The following is a 20,439-nucleotide window of genomic DNA, read 5'->3' as shown; positions in this document are numbered from 1 at the left end:
GAAGTCTAATTTGAAACAACTGTGTATTAACATTGATAACAAAGGTATTTGCCTACATGTAGAAAAAATCCTGACAAATTTTCTTAAACAAGAGGCCCCAAAGGGCCCTTGGTCGCTCAACTGAGAGACTAAGATGGAAAGAAACAAAGAATAAAAATCTTCAGCAAATATTTCAAATTATTGGTAAGACAAGACTGACTTTGAAACTAAGATGTTTCAAAGTATTCACAATAGGCCTATATAAAAAATTACCCCACCCACCCTGGCGGCCATGTTTTTAATAACCAGATTAAAAAAAATAATATATATATATATATATATATACAAGGAAAATGCTTCTTACATACATATAGAGAAAACTGCCCCATCCCCTGGCGGCCATTTTTTTCCACTGATCATTGCCATTTTCATACTCATCCGAGATATCGATAAAACCAATGTTTTGACCAAGTTTCATGATGTTGGCCAAAAAATGTGACTTTTAGAGAGTGTTCACAAGCTTTTTTAGTATATAAATATACGAAATGCCCCCCCCCCTCCTGGCGGCCATGTTGCTAGATAGATCAAAACCATTTTTGAACTCAACCGTCGTATACAGGAAAAAAAATGTTCTGACCAACAAATGACATGAAGATCTGGCAAAAAATGTGTCTTCTAGACTGTTCACATGTTTTCATTATATACATATAGAGAGAACTGCCCCACCCGCTGGCGGCCATGTTTTTTCACTGATCACGACTATTTTCAAACTCAACCAAGATATCCATAAAACCAATATTTTGACCAAGTTTCCTGATGATAAGGCAAAAAATGTGACTTCTAGAGTGTTCACAAGCTTTTTTTAACATACAAATATAAGGAAAAAGACCCCCCTGGCGGCCATTTTTTTTTACCGATCCGAACCATTTTCAAACTCAACCGTCGTATCCAGGAAACAAATGTTCTGACCAAATTTGATAAAGATTGGGCGAAAAATGTGTCTTCTAGACTGTTCACATGTTTTCACTATATACATATAGAGAAAACTGCCCCACCCCCTGGCGGCCATGTTTTCCCACTGATCACGACCATTTTCAAACTTGTCCGATATATCCAGATAACCAATGTTTTGACCACATTTCATGATGATTAGGCAAAAAAAGTGACTTCTAGAGTGTTCACAAGCTTTTTTACTATATAAATATAAGAAAAAAGATCCCCCCGGTAGCCAGTTTTTTTTACCGATCCGAACTATTTTCGAACTCAACTGTCGTATCCAGGAAACAAATGTTCTGACTAAATTTCATGAAGATTGGGCAAAAAATGTGTCTTCTAGACTGTTCACATGTTTTCACTATATACATATAGAGAAAACTGCCCCACCCTCTGGCGGCCATGTTTTCCCACCAAGCATGACCATTTTCGAACTCGTCCGAGATATCTATAAAATCAATGTTTAGACAAAATTTCATGATGATTAGGTAAAAAATGTGACTTCTAGAGTGTTCACAAGCCTTTTTTACAATATAAATATAAGGAAAATTACCCCCCCCCCCCCCCCCCCGGCTGCCATGTTTTTTTAACGACCCGAATCATTTTCGAACTCAACCGTCATATCCAATAAATAAATGTTCTGACCAAATTTCATTAAGATTGGACCAAAAATGTGACTTCTAGAGTGTTCACATGTTTTCACTATATACATATAGAGAAAACTGCCCCGCCCCCTGGCGACCATGTTTTTTCACCGATCTGGACCATTTTCGAACTCATCCGAGATATCAATAAAACCAATGTTTTGACCAAGTTTCATGATGATTGGGCAAAAATTGTGACTTCTAGAGTGTTCACAAGGTTTCTCTATAGCCATATAAGGAATACTGCCCCGCTCCCTGGCGGCAATGTTTTTCAATGGACTGGAACCATTTTTAAACTCAACCAACATATCATTAAGACAAACATTTTGACAAAGTTACATGAAGATTGGGCATCAAATGTGTTTTTTACAGTGTTCACAAGGTTTTTCTTTTTTTTGACCTAATCTTTTATGCAGCATGAACCAGTTTCAAACTCGGTCGAGGTATCATTGGGACAAATCCTCTGACCAAGTTTCATGAAGATCTGATGATAAATGTGGCCTCTAGAGTGTTCACAAGGCAAAATGTTGACGACGAACGACGGACGACGGACAAAGGTGATCACAAAAGCTCACCATAAGCACGTTGTGCTCAGGTGAGCTAAAAATGAGCGAAATGTGGCTCCCCGAAGTAGAAGATCGGGCAAAACGGGCCATGTTCAGGCATTTAGGGGAGAAAAAACTGCTTTAATTTGCAAGCCATTACAATAATTAAAGGATTTATACAAACTTTCACATGTCTGCCATAACCTCTCAGCAGGGTTTCTCCAGAAAACTATTTATTGTGGAGAAATTTGCGTGTTTAATGACCATGTTGGGAAAACATTGATACCATCTGGGGAAGACCAGGAAACCATATGTGGGCAGTGACTTTATAATTCAAGTAATACATTTATCACCCCTTTTTTCGTTCTGGCGGGCAATAGGTCATTCCGGCGTGATGGTGTGGCGGCGACATTCTTAAAACCCGCAAATTCGTTCGATCGAAAGGGCATACATCGAGTTCCCTATAGTCTACGGACATGTTTGTTGGCTGGCATTGTCTAACAAAGACTGATATTATGAGTCGTGTTCTGAGAAAACTGGGTATAATGCATGTGCGTAAAGTGTCGTGCCATATTAGCCTGTGCAGTCCGCACTTTTTTTTGCTAAGAAGAGACTTCATTTAAACGAAAAATGTCATAAAAGCAGAAAGTGTCGTCCCAGATTAGCCTGTGCGGACTGCACAGGCTAATCTGGGATGATACTTTACGCACATGCATTATGCCCAGTTTTCTTAGAACAAGGCTAATATATTCATACAAATCCAATCGTAAGTATACAGGTTCTTAAGTGGCTATGCAATACCGGTAAATTATTTATTATTGTAATTTCTTTATATATTCTAAAATTGTATTGTGTAAAAAATAAAATTGTATTTCTGTCGAATATCATAGACTCCTAAGAATTAATTTCATTGCCACAGCATTTTGTCAATGTAACAATAGGATATTCATGCGAATATATAATGTGTCAATGCGACTCAAATAAACTATTAAAATACACTGCGGAACCCGACCAGATTGCCAGGGTATACATTATCAGCATTGAGATATACATTTTGTATTTTTAACAAAGGGGGATATAAATCTAACATGCACATCTTCACATCACTTAGAACTATACCAGTGCGTTTTAATATTTAGCGGTCAAGTCTGTGCCTAGAGATACAGAGGGACAGTCGTACGTCTTTACTGATTCCAGTAAACCTCTTGAGTTACAAGTGGCCGACTCATAGATTTTGGTATGGAGCTAAAGTGCTCATTTTGTTCGTAACTAATTTTGTTAATAATTAATTCCGGCACGACTTGAGCTCAAACATTTATAACATGAAAACTGTTAAAACCCATATGAGCCGCGTCATGCAAAAATGGTTCTTATGTCGTATGCAGCCAGCGTGGATCTTGACCAGCCTGTGAAGTTTCGCAGTCATATCAGGAGCTACGATGTCCGCTATTACGTCAGGCAAGTTTCATATCCCACAAATGGCTAATAGATGGTAGAAAATACAACAATACGTTTTTCAAAGGACTATAAAATGTAATTTATTTCGATTTCTGAAAAAATGTAACAGCAAAATACAACATTAGAAAATACAGGGCGTAAAAACCACACATACCACCCAGACAGCATATTTGAAATTCAAAAGTTGCCTAACCTAGTGATACACTTATTTTTTTATAAATGCTGTTTATAAACATTTCCAAATGAATAACGCTACACCAGTGCAGTGAACCATTCGGTTTTCATTACTTAAAAAAAAAGACATCTCAATGGTTGGTTCTATTAATGTAACCTACTAAATTATACTTTAACAGATGGCCATGATAAAACACTCACCTGAAAACACTCCAGGAAAAATAATAGTTATAAATAGACACATTGACCTAGTTTTTGGAGGGTGTGACTTAGATTTGAAATAATCAGAAAAAACGTGTGACCCAAGCTTCATTAAGATTGACATAAAAGTGGCCTCTATAGAGATGACAAAGTTTTTATAAGACTTGAATTGGTGACCTAGTTTTTGGACATACATTACACAGTTGGGACTCAACCTACTTATTGTAAACATTCTAACCAAGTTTCATCAGTAGTATGTAATAAAAGTGCCATCTAGTATTGCAACAAGATTATCCTAAGATTTGACCTTGAGACCTAGTCTAAGGACACACATGGCCCAGATTCGAACTCAGCCTAGATATAGATTAACATTCTGAGAAAGTTTCATCAAGCTCAAATGGAACATAACTGTGATTCTTAAATAACTGTCTTATATCAATTTAAAAACAAGAGATATGTTTGTCAGAAACACAATGCCCCCTACTGCGTCGCTTTGAAGCTATATATTTAACCTTTGACCTTGAAGGATGACCTTGAACTTTCACCACTCAAAATGTGCGGCTCCATAAGATACACATACATGCCAAATATCTAGTTGCTATCTTCAATATTTCAAAAGTTATTGCAAAACTTTAACCAAGGTTAAATTTTTCTACAGAATGAAAGACAGACAGACAGACAGGCCAAAACCAATATACCCCCGATCATTCGATCCGGGGGCATAATAAAGTTATTGTATTGGAAACTACTGAACACTCCGCAAAGTGCCTTTTAGGAAAATAATAATCAACAGCTTTTATAAACTCATAATTCAATTTAAAATTTCAGAATATAAGAAAAGTAAAAATATTCACTTAAACTCAGAATTGCAAACACAAACACCTGACAAAAGTTATAAAAGATCATAGGATTTAAACGGAAATTATGAATATTTCACAAAACTTATACGATTGCTTACTCATATTGAAATCTGTAACAATATAACAAAAGTACTGATGAACTGTTAGCTCATAGTGTAAACATTCACAATTAAGCCAAGTGTGGATAATAAACAGAAAATAAGATTTGGAGAACAATAAGTCATAATAAAATGAAAATATTGACTAATAACTACTTATTTATATAGATAGAACACTCTTACAACTTGCAAACAATCAAAAGTAGACAAATTTCTCACTCATTAAAAATTGCATTCAAATGAAAAAATGGTTACCTAGACAACATTGAAATCAATAAATACATGAAATAGTAAGAAGATGAAGGCAACTATCTGTAACATATACAGACACAAATAACATCTTTGGAATGATCAAGTGTTCAATGTAAGAAGTAGAAAACGTTGCACAATATCTATAAAATACAAAAAAAAAACACTCCTTCATGACTTTCACTAATCTACACCAGTTTTTAAACTGTTAACATATATAAAAGACGATACCCAGACGCTTTTATAAAAAAGTAATTGAATGAATATTTGCTATTCAAAATAATTAGTCTAATATATGTGCCTAGATATAGATGAAACATAATATTCGAACAAACAGAGGTATCTACGTTTTAAACAATATTATTATGATCAAGACACAAAGTTGTTACTCGGTAACAAAAAAAGTCAAAATGTATAACTTGTTATTAGTCATGCTTAATATCTATTCTTGAATTATAAAAAAATATTCAAATGGCTCAGAAATACATTCTCAAAAGATACTCTTACAGTGAATATAAACTGAAACATATATGTTTCACTTGTCAACTTATTTAAACCATTTTCAGAAAAAAGTTTCTATTACAAAAACAAGCACAATATGTTTCGATTGCAAGCATGTTTAACTAAGATGTATTTTGATGGACAAGGGGCTAGAAAATTCTCCTTTTACAAGTACCTGATTCACATCTGTGAATGGATATTTGAAAACATAAATGATAAAAAACTACTTTTTTTGTAAAGAAAAAATAGAATAGAAACTGAATTCTAAGAGGATTTTCTACCACCAATCTAACATATATTCTAACAGTTAATCAAAGGGAATTTTATCTTAAATAAAATCTACATAGATAACAAAGAAACATACAATAAGCTTATCTAAAGCTTCATTTATCTAAAGCTGCAAACAAAAGACACAGGTTCATTATAAAAAGCCAGAAATGCATGTTACAGACAAACATAATACACCAGAATGCCATTTGTGTAACTGAAAATAAAATAAATCAAATATAAAAATCAAATTAAAAAAAAATCAGGCATAGCAAATAAATGTGACCATTCATGTTGCAAACAAAATGAACACTTAAAAAGTGTATGGTATATTGCACATTGTTTGTATGGCAACAACTAAAATTAATACCAATAACAATGAAAAGAATTATTAATACTAGTATTTACAATGATATATAAAAATATCATACATACATAATCATTAACATAATCTAGCAGAGATTACAACTTGGAAAATACTTACTAAACCATTATGTTTAAATGCAAATACCATGTAATTAAATGTTAATTTTAGCTTTTTGAATCGTAAAAAAAGGCTCATTCTTCTTCCTGTATTATGAAAGAAAAAGGAAGATAGAAATATAATATTAAGCACTTGAAAAAAAAAGGAATGAATTGCAAAATCTAAACAAGAGCACCGCATAATGGGTGCCACGCTCGGCTGCGGGTGCAGTTTTGAATAAATGAAAGCTTGTCAGAATTTATTTTTTTAGAGGTCGCAGTGACATTGACCTTTGACCTAGTGACCCAAAAATGTGTGTGGCATGAAGAACTAATCAATGTGCAGCTTCATACAAAGTTTCAAAGTTGCAGGTTGAAGCACTTCGATTTTAGAGCTAATGTTCAAAAACCTTGACAAAATGTAAAGGTTTTAGCACAAAGCGGAAGACATGACACGATGACGAACGCGACGAGCTGGCTATGACAATACCTGGGGTTTTCTCCAAAACAGCCGAGCTAAAAAACAGTACTTTAAACAGAGGTCCATGGGCCCTAAGGCGCTCACCTGAGACCCAATTGAACTAGACAAGTGCGAGCTGATTCGGGAAGATTGGACCACACAAGTGACTTCTAGAGAATTAACTTTTTTTTCCAACTTGTTACCTAGTTTTTCAGCTCACATGACCTAGTTTTAATCTCAGCCAAGATTCCATTAGGACAAATGTTCTGACCAAAGTTTCATCAAGATTGGTCAATAAATGTGGCTAATAGTCTTTAGAGCATCAACAAGTTTTCGCTATAGCCGAATAATGAAAACAGCCACACCCCCCATCGGCCAGGATTTTCAACAAACCAGAAGAATTTTTTAACTCAAAGGTGTATTTATTAGAAAGTGTTCTGATTTATATTGCTCTAAAAATGTCAATTAAAGCATGTAAACAAAGTTTCACTAAAGCCATATAATGATAAATGTCCCATCCCCTGTAGGCCATGTTTTACGACGAACCATAACCACTTTGAACCTAGCCAAGATATCATTAGAACAAATGTTCTGATCATATTTTCATTAATACAAAATGTGACTTGTAGAGTGCAAACAAGGTTTTACTATAGCCATATAAAGAAAAATGCCCTGCCCGTGTTTTTCAACAGACCTGAAGCTTTTTTCAAACTCGTCAAACTCATATAAATATAACTTATGTTCTGACTAATTTTCATAAAGATCAGACAATAAAAGTGAATTATACAGCGTTAACAAGGTTTTACTAAAGCCATAAAAGGAAAACTGCCCCGCCCCTGGTGGCCATGTTTTTCAACCAACCGGAACCATTTTTGAACTAATCCAAGACATAATTGGGACATGTGTTCTGACCAAGTTTTATAAAGATTGGACCATAAATGTGCCCTCTAAAGTGTAAACAAGGTCAATATTTATGACCAAAGACGAAAGACAGAGAAAAAGGCGATCACAAAAGCTCACAATGTGCATTTTATGTTCAGGTGCGCTTAAAATTGAGACAAGTACTTTTCAAAAATGAGAAAACATTTTTATATCAGAATATTTGTTGCTTAAATACTACTTTAATCCCTTTATATGGAGAGTTGCTACTTATTGGAATGGCTTAAACTATACGACAGAAGGACAACTTAAAATCAAGCAAGCTGTTATGGTACAAAAATTCAGAAATCGTAGATTGGGTTACGAGTTATTTGGTTTAATAATTGCTATTCTTCTCTCCAGAGTGTTGAAAACAAAACCTTATCATTAAAAATAAACAACCCAGAACCATTTGATGCACCGATGATTCTTTAACTCTTTCCCACTCAGAAGCAAAGTAAAAATGACTATATGCAAACAGCATTAAACCAGAACAGCCTGCGAGTAAGTATGTTCAGGTTTTATGCTGTTTGCTGCTCATTAGTTTCTTTGGGTTGGAAATGAATCTTTTAAAACATGAATTTAGTAAGAAAAGTATTTAATTAAATTTAACTTCTATGGGACTACAAATGTGACAAAATACCTTTTAAAGTGGTAAAGGGTTAATTGAAAAAAATACAATTAATATGGTACGTGATTTTGAAAGTATTTTGACCGGTCAGCTTTGTTACTTCCCCACTGTTAATGTGCTTTTTTCTTCATCAAAATTGAGAAATTCGGGAATAAATCTATTCAAAAGCTTATTTCATGGTTCAATTCAATATGAACATTGAATTTGATACTGGTAATAGGGTAACTATATAAAATAACAACATTCCACTTAATCTTGGAACTGATGAAGGAATATGTACACTATAAAAAACAACTGTGACTTAGTTTGTCTGCATAAAAACATAATTTTGTATGGTATGCAATATTAAGGAATCAGAAAACTTAAGTTTAAAAAATTCAATTATAACATTTGGGAGGGAAACAATTGCAAATGCAAACAATAAATACTGGTAGTTACAAAAATCTTTAAAAAAACGTTTGCTTGGCATAACGCTATCTACTAACCAAAGTAGACCTTGAGAAAAAAGTTATTTGTGTCATTTCTGCTGACCTTGACTTCAACTTAAAGTTGCAAAAATGCTAACCCTCTAATCCTTACCCTAACCCTATGAATGAACATAATGGATCAACCACTGATTAAAGTATAATGAGTGTTAAAATGGATTTGACATTTGTCAAAAAAAAAGTGAACTAAAATTATGTCTTAATTAACCTTTAATGCCTAAACTATATACAGAAAACAATACCGTACCACAGGTAGTTAAATGGATTAATAAATAAGAAAATATCGCTCAAAATTACCATGCATCATCATCATCAACTTCTTCGTCTTCTCTGCAACCACTTGCATGTCAATGAAAACACTGTTTAACCCTTTCCCACTCAGAGGCAAAGTGATAATGGCTATGTGCAAACAGCATAAAACCAGAACAGCCTGCAAGTTACTCGCTGTCTGTTCAGGTTTTATGCTGTTTGCTGCTAATCAGTAAGGTTTGGAGATGAAGCCTTAAAAACTTGACTCTAGTAAAAAGGTCTTCAATTAACTATAACTTTCCATGTGACTACAAACACGTCTAAATAAGTATCTAAATTGGAAAGGGATAAATGATTTCTCTCAACAACAAATTACTGACAATATGCAAGACTAAGATAAAATGCACCTGTTCAAGCAAGAAAAGAGACATTATTGATCAGACAACACACATATTACTAATAAAAACACACACTAAATAGCTGCATGTTTTGTACATAAGTTATCAACAATATATGAAAAGGACTAGAAAGGGTACAAAAATAAAGATCTTAACAGATTTCGGAACACACAGAAATGTCAACTATGACAACTTGTCAGAAACAGTTATGTGAAAGATGGACAGCAATATATCCTTGATTCCTGTTGCTAACATTGTGAGCCCATTGTCAATATACATTGTGATTATTTAACCCTTTCCCCCATCTAAAGCAAAGTGAAAATGGCTTTTGAAACCAGCAACAAAATCAGAACGGCCTGTGTGTAACTCGCACTCTGTGCAGGTTTATGCTGTTTGCTGCTCATCAGTATCTAAGGGTTGGAAATGAAGCCTTTAAAACTTGAATTTAGTGATAAAGGTATTTAATTAAATTTAACTGTCTGTGGGACTACAAAAGGGTCAAAATATGTATCTAAGTGGTAAAGGGTAAACAAGCTGCACATTGCATATGTTTGACCTTTGACCTTCAGCGTGACCTTACGGGCACTGGCCTTGTTGGTGACCCATTTATGATCAGTTATTTATAAATTGCATCAGGAATAACAAAGTTACCTTCAGGACAAACTGTTTTATGGACAAATTTGACCTTTGAGTGATCTCAAAGGTCAAATTTGTATGACCTTTGATCTTTGAGGAAATGAGCACAAAGTTTAACACACAACACCTCGTCTTATGATGGTGGTCATTTTTAACAAGTTCTTTCAAAATTGCATCATGAGTTACAAATTTCCATTTTAGACAAGCTAAGAGGCAAGCCAGCACGCACATACCGTCGATCCTTGTGACTGCTATTAGGAGCAAGTGGGCTCGACAAAAAGTATACAAAACAACATGAACTAAAAAGCATGCGTATTGAAATCGATTTTTACACAAAATGTTGCTAAAGGTTCAACAATTATCTTATATTTTAATTAATTAAATGTATGGAGGATGTAAAAATAAAAAAAAATTTATGTGCAAAATTCTATGGAGTTGAAACATATAGTTTTTATACCATTCTAACATGAAACTCAATTAATATCTGAAGACAAAGTGTATAACTTGTTAACCCTTTTCAACTCAGAAGCAAAGTGAAAATGGCTATGTGCAAACAGCATAAAACCAGAACAGACTGCTCATTAGTATCAAAGGGTGTGAAATGAAGCCTTTGAAACTTGAATCTAGTAAGAAAGGCTTTTAATTAAATTTAACGTTCTAAGGGACTACGCATGCATCAAAATACGTATTAGAAAGGCAAAGGGTTAAAGTTGCAATATCAATAAAAACTATGACATGCAATTCTGTAATGCTGTCCTTACATCATATAAGAGCATTCTTTTGTGAATATGTGCTGACATTTTACCTTAGCACGTCTGGTCACTACACTGTTTCAAACAGACATAAAAGACTATTGCCAAGCAATATATGTCCCCTACCGGCTCCACCATTGTCAGAATTTCCACCATTGTCAATTTTTTTTAAATATTTGTTTCCATCACAACCATAATTTTTGACGTAGGGACAAAATGAAATGACATGCATAATGTCCATATTGCCATCTATTCATGTTTCAAGTTTCATGAAAAAATATGAAGAACTTTTTAAGTTATTGCAGGATCCATAAAACCACTATTTTCAGCAGTATTTCTACTCTATTTGTTGCCATAGCAACCATAATTTTTGACGTACAAACAAAATGAAATGACGTGCATAATGTCCATATTGACATGTTTCAAGTGAAAAAATATGAAGGAGTTTTAAAGTTATCGCAGGATCCAGAAAAGTGTGACAGACAGACAGACAGAAAGATGCACAGAGCGAAAACCATAAGTGCCCTCTGGTGAAACCGGCAGGGGACAATAATTCACTCAAAGTAAATTTCTTCCTTTCTAAACGGTGTTAAGCCCATGCACAGAAAAACATATGAGAGACAGCGTACATTAAAAAAAATAATTTCAAAATGCCTGTTCCTTCTTTTTTTGTCACTATATTATAGTTTGGTTATTGATATTGCAACTTTAATTGTAATGTTCTCATGGTCTGTGCTAAATCAGAGATCTTTATGTCATGTAGTAGTAATAAGAGGATTATATACCTTAGTACAAGATAATCTTTATATTCTATTGTTCTTCCATAATAACGTCCAGTGTACAGATTATTAGATGATTAGAAACTTTTAATACCAGATTAACAACAATCAAACATAATTGGCATATAATTACAGTTAGTAACAGCAAGTGTATATCAGCATAAAATCAATCATAAATCTGACCAATGTCATGCAAAAATGGGTCTTATGCCATATGCTGCCAGCGTAGCTCCAGACAAGCCTGCGCGCATGGTGCAATCTTGTCAGCAGCTACCCTGTCTGCTATAATGTTCCGCACGGTTCTGTGGTCTCCTTAGCTGATGGGTTAGCTCCCCTACCAGACTGCACAAATGCACACACTAGTCAGTAGCTACACTGGCAGAACATGGCATAAGACCCATTTTCACATTACACGCCTCATTTAGTGATGGGCACATGTCAATTAATTCTTTAATCGAGAGTTTAAATTTTGAACCCAATACATGACCATAAATGCAAATACGCACTTTGGTACATTTTTTAATACACGTAAAAGAACCCTGACATTTCTTCCGAATAAAAATATTTTGTGAAAGAATAATATCAAGTTTTCAAATTTTTGACATTTATATGTACATGTACAAACAATTTTAACAACATTTTAATATTAAATGTTCATAAATGCGTATCAACCAACTAAGATGGTACAACGATGGAAATAGAAACAGTAGGCTATGTACCCCTTCTTTCTTTCCTTGTATTCAAATAGCGGAAGAAGTGTTTATTAAACAAAATATGGCATTCGTATATCTAGCCTTTGGTATAGAAGACAAAGTGAGCAAGAAATTACAGAGCAAGGAACACACACAGAAACACTGTATGTACATACATGATACCCTATGGAATGCTCTGCAATTCCATCCACACATAAAAATAAATAAAACATAAATTGTAACAACTTTCAACGGCCACTTTTTTTGTTCAATATGAAATACAAATATCAAATGGTCAAACAGAGTTCACCTCTCTGCATTTTTGTCCAGCCACAACATTATAAGTTCAATTAAATGTTCTTGTGTGGCCTTTTATTGCAAAAATTACAATACTATGTCATGTTTTGTATTGCATGGAAAACATTGTTTAAATATTTTACAAGTAACAATGTTACAGTAAATATTTTTGTAAACATTCATGGCAACATAAATAACCAGCTCACTTCAGTGACTATCGATGATGAAAAGGTACATGACTTTAATTTGTAAATTTCAACTTAAAGGAGAATAGAACTTCTATTCAATCGTAGAAATCATACCAGCTAATTTCATTTCTGCCCACACTAATTTTCCTCCACAGCTGTTTCTGCTGTTTGTATCACCGTAGTTGACATCTCCCACAAAATTAATGCACACATGTTTATTTAGTTTCCATAATTGTTGCAGTACTTTTCCATGGCTGCCATACGGCTGACAAGCTCTTTAATGCCATGCTGAATTCTCTTCAGGTGTCCTACTTTATGTACCCCGAGATCCTGAAAATAAACCAAATAAAATAGTGTCAACTTAGTAGAAAAACAAGAGATTTGTTTGTCAGAAACAAAATGCCCCGTATTGCGCAGCTTTAAAGCCATATATTTGACCTTTGACGTTGAAGGATGACCTTGACCTTTCCCCACTCAAAATGTGCAGCTCTATGAGATACACATGCATATCAAGTTGATATCTTTAATATTGCAAAAGTTATGACCAAGGTTAAAGTTTTGGGACACACACAAACAATGAATGAATGACTGACAGACAGACAGGCAAAAAACAATATACCCCTGATCATTTGATCCGGGGGCATACAAATATGCCTGTTTAAATGTTACATTGACAACCAAAGCATGTACTAATTTTTGTGCAAATGATGGCACAAACAATAATGGAAACAACAAGAAACCTCCCAAATACCATGAAACATGATCTTCAACATTTAACAAATTTATTTCATTTCATTTAAATAATTAAGGTTCCGTATCAAGTTGGGTCTGCAGATAAGCTACATACACACATAACTTTATAATAACACTTCCATCCAAACTCAATTTGTTGAGCAAAAACTGTTTTTCTATGTTAGCAACAGTGACCTTGACCTATATTCCACTGACCCAAAATGCAATCCTAGACTAGCTCTACACGAAACAACCTACACACACAACGTCAGTGCAATACCTTGTTTCAATCTCTAGATATTAACCCTGTACCACATAGATAATAATTTTGATGCATTTGTTGTCCCTTAGAAACTTCATTTCCACCCACCCTTAGATACTGATGAGCAGCAAACAGCATAAAACCTGAACAGACTGCCAGTTACTCGCAGGCTGTTCTGGTTTTATGCTGTTTTCACATAGCAATATGCACTGAGTGGGAAAGGCATAAGCATTTTTTTTTAAATTGTACTTCAAGTGACCTTGACCTTAACCTGACAGGCCTCAAAATGCGATCCCAATCCAGGTCTGCTATCTGTATAAATAATTGCCATATAATACCTTATACCAAATAACAGAAAATGAGCTGAAACAGTTTTTCTTTTCCATTTACAGTGACCTCTACCCAACAAGCTCGTAAACACAATATCATTCTAGGTCTGATAATACACTACCTACATACACAACTTGAATGCAATTTCTCAATCCAAACTCAAGTGACCTTGACACTGTATTTCTACTTTTGAGTATCAGTGACCATGACCTTGAAACTGTATTTCTATTTTGAGTATACATGGCCTTGACACTGTATTTCTTCTTTGAGTATCAGTGACCTTGACCTTGTATTTCTACTTTGAGTATCAGGACCTTGAAACTGTATTTCTACTTTGAGAATCAGTGACCTTGACCTTGAAATTGTATTTCTACTTGAGTATCGATGACCTTGACACTGTATTTTCTTCTTTGAGTATCAGTGACCTGGACCCGACTAGCATCAAATACATTCCCATACTAGGTCTCACCTGAATGTCAGTCTTGTCTAGACTAAGGAGTTCCTGGCCCCTGATCTCGTGCCGAATGAATGAGTCACGATACTCCGACAGGGACATGTTGTCCAGCCATTGGCCAACGTCTTCTGCCGTCCATGTGTTCACGTTGTACACTGGAAATAGGTACCAACCGTTAAGTTTTACAGCTAAAACCATGACCATTTTATGTAAAATAAATAACATGAATGTTTAATTGACTAGTAAAACAAGTTACAGGAAGCTTGTAAAATTTAAACTGAACCATACACAAAAATTATGTATAAATGCTAAATACTGTAGTTTTAATATTTTCCGAGGCCAGGGGTGTTATTTTCTGAATGATTCAACTTGCAATTATTTTCTTGCAACGTTGGTGTTGAAGTAAAGAGTTACAAGACCTAATGAAATGTTGGCCTAATATTGGTATCTACCTAATGGATTGTAGGCCTTATATTGGTATCTACCTAATGGATTGTAGGCCTTATATTGGTATCTACCTAATGGATTGTAGGCCTTATATTGGTATCTACCTAATGGATTGTAGGCCTTATATTGGTATCTACCTAATAAATTGTAGGCCTTATATTGGTATCTACCTAATGGATTGTAGGCCTTATATTGGTATCTACCTAATGGATTGTAGGCCTTATATTGGTATCTACCAAATGGATTGTAGGCCTTATATTGGTATCTACCTAATAAATTGTAGGCCTAATATTGGTATCTACCTAATGGATTGTAGGCCTTATATTGGTATCTACCTTATGGATTGTAGGCCTTATATTGGTATCTACCTAATAAATTGTAGGCCTTATATTGGTATCTACCTAATGGATTGTAGGCCTTATATTGGTATCTACCTAATGGATTGTAGGCCTTATATTGGTATCTACCTAATTAATTGTAGGCCTTATATTGGTATCTACCTAATGGATTGTAGGCCTTATATTGGTATCTACCTAATGGATTGTAGGCCTTATATTGGTATCTACCTAATGGAATGTAGGCCCTATATTAGTATCTACCTAATGGAATGTAGGCCCTATATTAGTATCTACCTAAAGGAATGTAGGTCCTATATTAGTATCTACCTAATGGAATGTAGGCCCTATATTAGTATCTACCTAATGGAATGTAGGTCTAATATTGGTATCTACTGATGGAATGTAGGCCCTATATTAGTATCTACCTAACGGAATGTAGGCCCTATATTAGTATCTACCTAATGGAATGTAGGTCTAATATTGGTATCTATCTAATGGAATGTAGGTCTTATATTGGTATCTACCTAATGGAATGTAGGCCCTATATTAGTATCTACCTAATGGAATGTAGGTCTAATATTGGTATCTATCTAATGGAAAGTAGGTCTTATATTGATATCTACCTAATGGAATGTAGATCTTATATTGGTATCGACCTAATGGAATGTAGGCCCTCTTTTAGTATCTACCTTATGGATTGTAGGCCTTATATTGGTATCTACTGATGGAATATAGGCCTTATACTGGTATCTACCTAATGGAATGTAGGCCTTATATTGGTATCTACCTAATGGAATATAGGCCTTATATTGGTATCTACTGATGGAATTTAGGCCTTATATTGGTACCTACCTAATTGATTGTAGGCCTTATATTGGTATCTACCTTATGGATTGTAGGCCTTATATTGGTATCTACCTAATGGAATGTTGGCCTTATATTGGTATCTACCTTATGGATTGTAGGCCTTATATTGGTATCTACCTAATGGACTGAAGGCCTTATATTGGTATCTACCTAATGAAATGTAGGCCCTATATTAGTTTCTACCTAATGGATTGTAGGCCTTATATTGGTATCTACCTAATGGAATGTAGGTCTAATATTGGTATCTACCTAATCAAATGTAGGCCCTATATTAGTATCTACCTAATGAAATATAGGCCCTATATTGGTATCTACCTAATGGATTGTAGGCCTTATATTGGTATCTACCTAATGGAATGTTGGCCTTATATTGGTATCTACCTAATGGATTGTAGGCCTTATATTGGTATCTACTGATGGAATATAGGCCTTATATTGGTATCCACCTAATGGAATGTAGGTCTAATATTGGTATGTACCTAATGGAAGGTAGGTCTTATATTGGTATCTACCTAATGGAATGCAGGTCTTATATTGGTATCTACCAAATGGATTGTAGGCCTTATATTGGTATCTACCTAATGGAATGTAGGTCTTATATTGGTATATACCAAATGGAATGTTGGCCTTATATTGGTATCTACCTAATGGAATATAGGCCCTATACTGGTTTCCCTACCTAATGAAATAAAGGCCCTATACTGGTATCTACCTAATGGAATAAAGGCCCTATACTGGAATCTACCTAATGGAATATAGGCCCTATACTGGTATCTACCTAATGGAATATAGGCCTTATATTGGTATCTACCTAATGGAACATAGGTCCTATACTGGCATCTACCTAATGGAATAAAGGCCCTATACTGGTATCTACCTAATGGAATAAAGGCCCTATACTGCTATCTACCTAATGGAATATAGGCCCTATACTGGTATCTCCCTAATGGAATATAGGCCCTTTACTGGTATCTACCTAATGGAATATAGGCCCTATACTGGTATCTACCTAATGGAATATAGGCCCTATACTGGTATCTACCTAATGGAATATAGGCCCTATACTGGTATCTACCTAATGGAATATAGGCCCTATACTGGTATCTACCTAATGGAATATAGGCCCTATACTGGTATCTACCTAATGGAATATAGGCCCTATACTGGTATCTACCTAATGGAATATAGGCCCTATACTGGTAATCTGATATCTACCTAATGGAATGTAGGTCTTCTCCTTATCCTTCTTCCCCTTCAGCTTGCTCACAACCTGCTTGAAGCGGCCGGGCTTTGGTCGCTGTTTGATCTCTGCAGTTGATAACAACTGAAACGGCAGCAAAACATGTAAAATGCTGATGAGCATAATTAGAGGTATGTTCTGGGAAAACTGGGCTTAATGTATGTTCCTAAAGTTTTGTCCAACACGTTAATCAGAGAAGACACTTTCTACATAGATTTCCTTAAAACATATAAAATAAAAGCAGAAACTTAAGTTCCTGATTTGCCTGTGCAGACTGCAACAAGTTATCTAGGATTACACCCTACATACATGTATTAAGTGCATTTTTCCCAACATCAAGTTCTTTCTAAATGTGCAATACCTGGGCTGTAAAGTTCCAACCAATCCAAGGAATAATGTCTTCAAATTTGAACCAAAACATGTACACAACAATAAAAGAAGGATGACACTACAATTACTGTTTCACCAAAGCAAACCTTGACAATTCTGCATAAAGGACCTATATGAATGAAATAAGGAATTTTAAATCTTAGTTCTTTTTTAATCTGAAAAATACTATGATTATTGAGTACTGACCTCTTCCTGAGACAGAGGTGTAGCTGGAATGTTACAGATCTCCATAAGTGTCCTTGTCTCTTCCTCCAGTTGACTGACACACTGACCCAATTTCTCCCCGAGGTCGGCCCGCAGATGCTGAAAAGAAACAAGAAACATCAAAAGGCCATGGCAAGCAATTGTTTTATATGCTTTATGTGTGTTTTATTTATTGAGCTGAAAATAAATTTCTATTTTTCATTGTAATTTATTCTATTTTTAGAAACAGTGACCTTGACCAATTCTCACCTTAAATGTATTCCCAAAGCGAAAGCTGTAAGGTTCCATTACTAAAGCTCAATCTGTTCTCAAATGGAAACAGTTTCCTTTTATTTTGAAGCTGTGATCTTGACCTAGACCCCAACCAGCCAAAACTAAATCCAAACCAGCCCATACTAAATCTTAACCAGCCCATACTAAATCCCAACCTGCCCATACTAAATCTTAACCAGCCCATACTAAATCCCAACCAGCCCATACTAAATCCCAACCAGCCCATACTAAATCCCAACCTGCCCATACTAAATCTTCACCAGCCCATACTAAATCTTAACCAGCCCATACTTAATCCCAACCAGACCATACTAAATCCCAACCGGCCCATACTAAATCCCAACCTGCCCATACTAAATCTTAACCAGCCCATACTAAATCCCAACCAGCCCATACTAAATCCTAACCAGCCCATACTAAATCCCAACCTGCCCATACTAAATCTTAACCAGCCCATACTTAATCCCAACCAGCCCATACTAAATCCCTACCAGCCCATACTAAATCCCAACCTGCCCATACTAAATCTTAACCAGCCCATACTAAATCCCAACCAGCCCATACTAAATCTAAACCAGCCCATACTAAATCCCAACCAACCAGCATTGTATTAATTGTAAATTAATCAGTATTTTTAAGTTCATATAACTCACCATGTCTAGAGCTTTCTCTGATAGAAACGTGCTCGTCTCTCGTGTTAGGTGACGAATGCTGTGCACAAAGTCCACCACCTGACTCCTCAAGGTGGGCTACAAAATAGGGGGTCAAAGGTTATTATAAAATTCTTCAACTCTGGGAACACAAGCTATGACAATATGAGCCATGCTCTGTGAAAGTGTCGTCCCAGATTAGAGTGTGCAGTTTGTACAGGCTAATTAGGGATGAAACTTTCCGCCTAAACTGGATTTTTGCTTAGAAGAGACTTTCTTTAAACAAAAAATATCATACAAGCGGAAAGTTTTGTCCCTGATTATCTTGTGCAGACTGCACAGGCTAATCTGGGACTTCACTTTACTCACATGCATTAGACCCCCTTTTCACAGAACAGGGCCTATACCTATTTGTTTTTTCCCTTCAGGGCCTGAGGGTGGTAACAGCCATGACACATAGAAGAATGATTTAGCATTCTTGCCCCATATGGATTTCTTAAGTTTTTTTTCAAACTTAATTTTTTACCAGTTTTAGGATGGAAGGCTTCACTGCTTGCTAATCTGTTACTTAAATATAGTGCAGTTGAGTATAAATTGCATAATCATTAAATATTTTTGCACGTATATAATGTAGCTTCAACGCCAAAATTGTAACAATTTAAAGATGAATTCTTAAGAGCATAAAGCTGTTATTCTAAGCAAAAGATGAGAAATAAAGGCCCTTGTTTAGTTGATTTTAAAACAACTTTCTTACAATTAGTGGTCATTCTTAAACAGCCAACAAATAATATTAATAACAGACTTAACTTTTTTGTTTCAAATATTAATATTGCTAAACATGCCTGACTACCTGCCAAAACATGCCTAGATCTTTACCTCTACGTGGCAACGGCATAATGTGGGCCTCTTCATGCGAAAATGGCATTCATGCGATCTGGTCATGGGCTGTCCTGTCCGCTAATGAGACCAGGAAAACTTGCGTGACTTTATACTGGACAGTAAAGCTCCTGACCAGTCTGCGTGTGCATGCAGGCTAGTCCGAAGCTATACTGACCACAAATGGCATAAGAACCATTTTCGCATAAAGTTGCTTATATAATATTTTGCAGTGACTTAAGCAGCTACAATATTGTCATGTACAGTCTCACATCCAAAATGAAAAGGGAACAGGGCCGGTTTTCCCCCAATCAATTCTCAGATTAAGTTTTAAAATAAAGAACATTTAAACAAGACTATTGCCAAGCAATATATGTCCCCTACTGGCTCAACCATTATCAATTTATATTTTTTTATTTGTTGCCATAGCAACCAATATTTTTGACGTAGGAACAAAATA

General features: G+C 35.2%; 1 protein-coding gene across 1 annotated transcript in view; it reads right to left on the bottom strand.

The window, feature by feature from the left end:
- Nucleotides 1-3,673: 3,673 nt before the first annotated feature.
- Nucleotides 3,674-20,439, bottom strand: part of LOC127834314 (diacylglycerol kinase delta-like) — a 37,537-nt gene continuing 20,771 nt past the window's right edge. Inside the window, exons 12-17 of the mRNA XM_052360057.1 lie at nt 19,980-20,060; nt 19,107-19,202; nt 18,163-18,279; nt 17,562-17,670; nt 14,710-14,849; nt 3,674-13,246 (exon numbers count right to left, since the gene is read on the bottom strand). Coding sequence (XP_052216017.1) covers nt 13,136-13,246; nt 14,710-14,849; nt 17,562-17,670; nt 18,163-18,279; nt 19,107-19,202; nt 19,980-20,060 — 654 coding nt within the window. The 3' untranslated portion in view covers nt 3,674-13,135. The remainder of the gene's footprint in view (nt 13,247-14,709; nt 14,850-17,561; nt 17,671-18,162; nt 18,280-19,106; nt 19,203-19,979; nt 20,061-20,439) is intronic.

Source organism: Dreissena polymorpha, chromosome 6 (assembly GCF_020536995.1).
Source record: "Dreissena polymorpha isolate Duluth1 chromosome 6, UMN_Dpol_1.0, whole genome shotgun sequence".
Lineage (NCBI taxonomy): Eukaryota > Metazoa > Mollusca > Bivalvia > Myida > Dreissenidae > Dreissena > Dreissena polymorpha.
The sequence above is the reverse complement of the archived record's forward strand: the minus strand, read 5'-3'. Positions and strand labels throughout refer to the sequence as shown.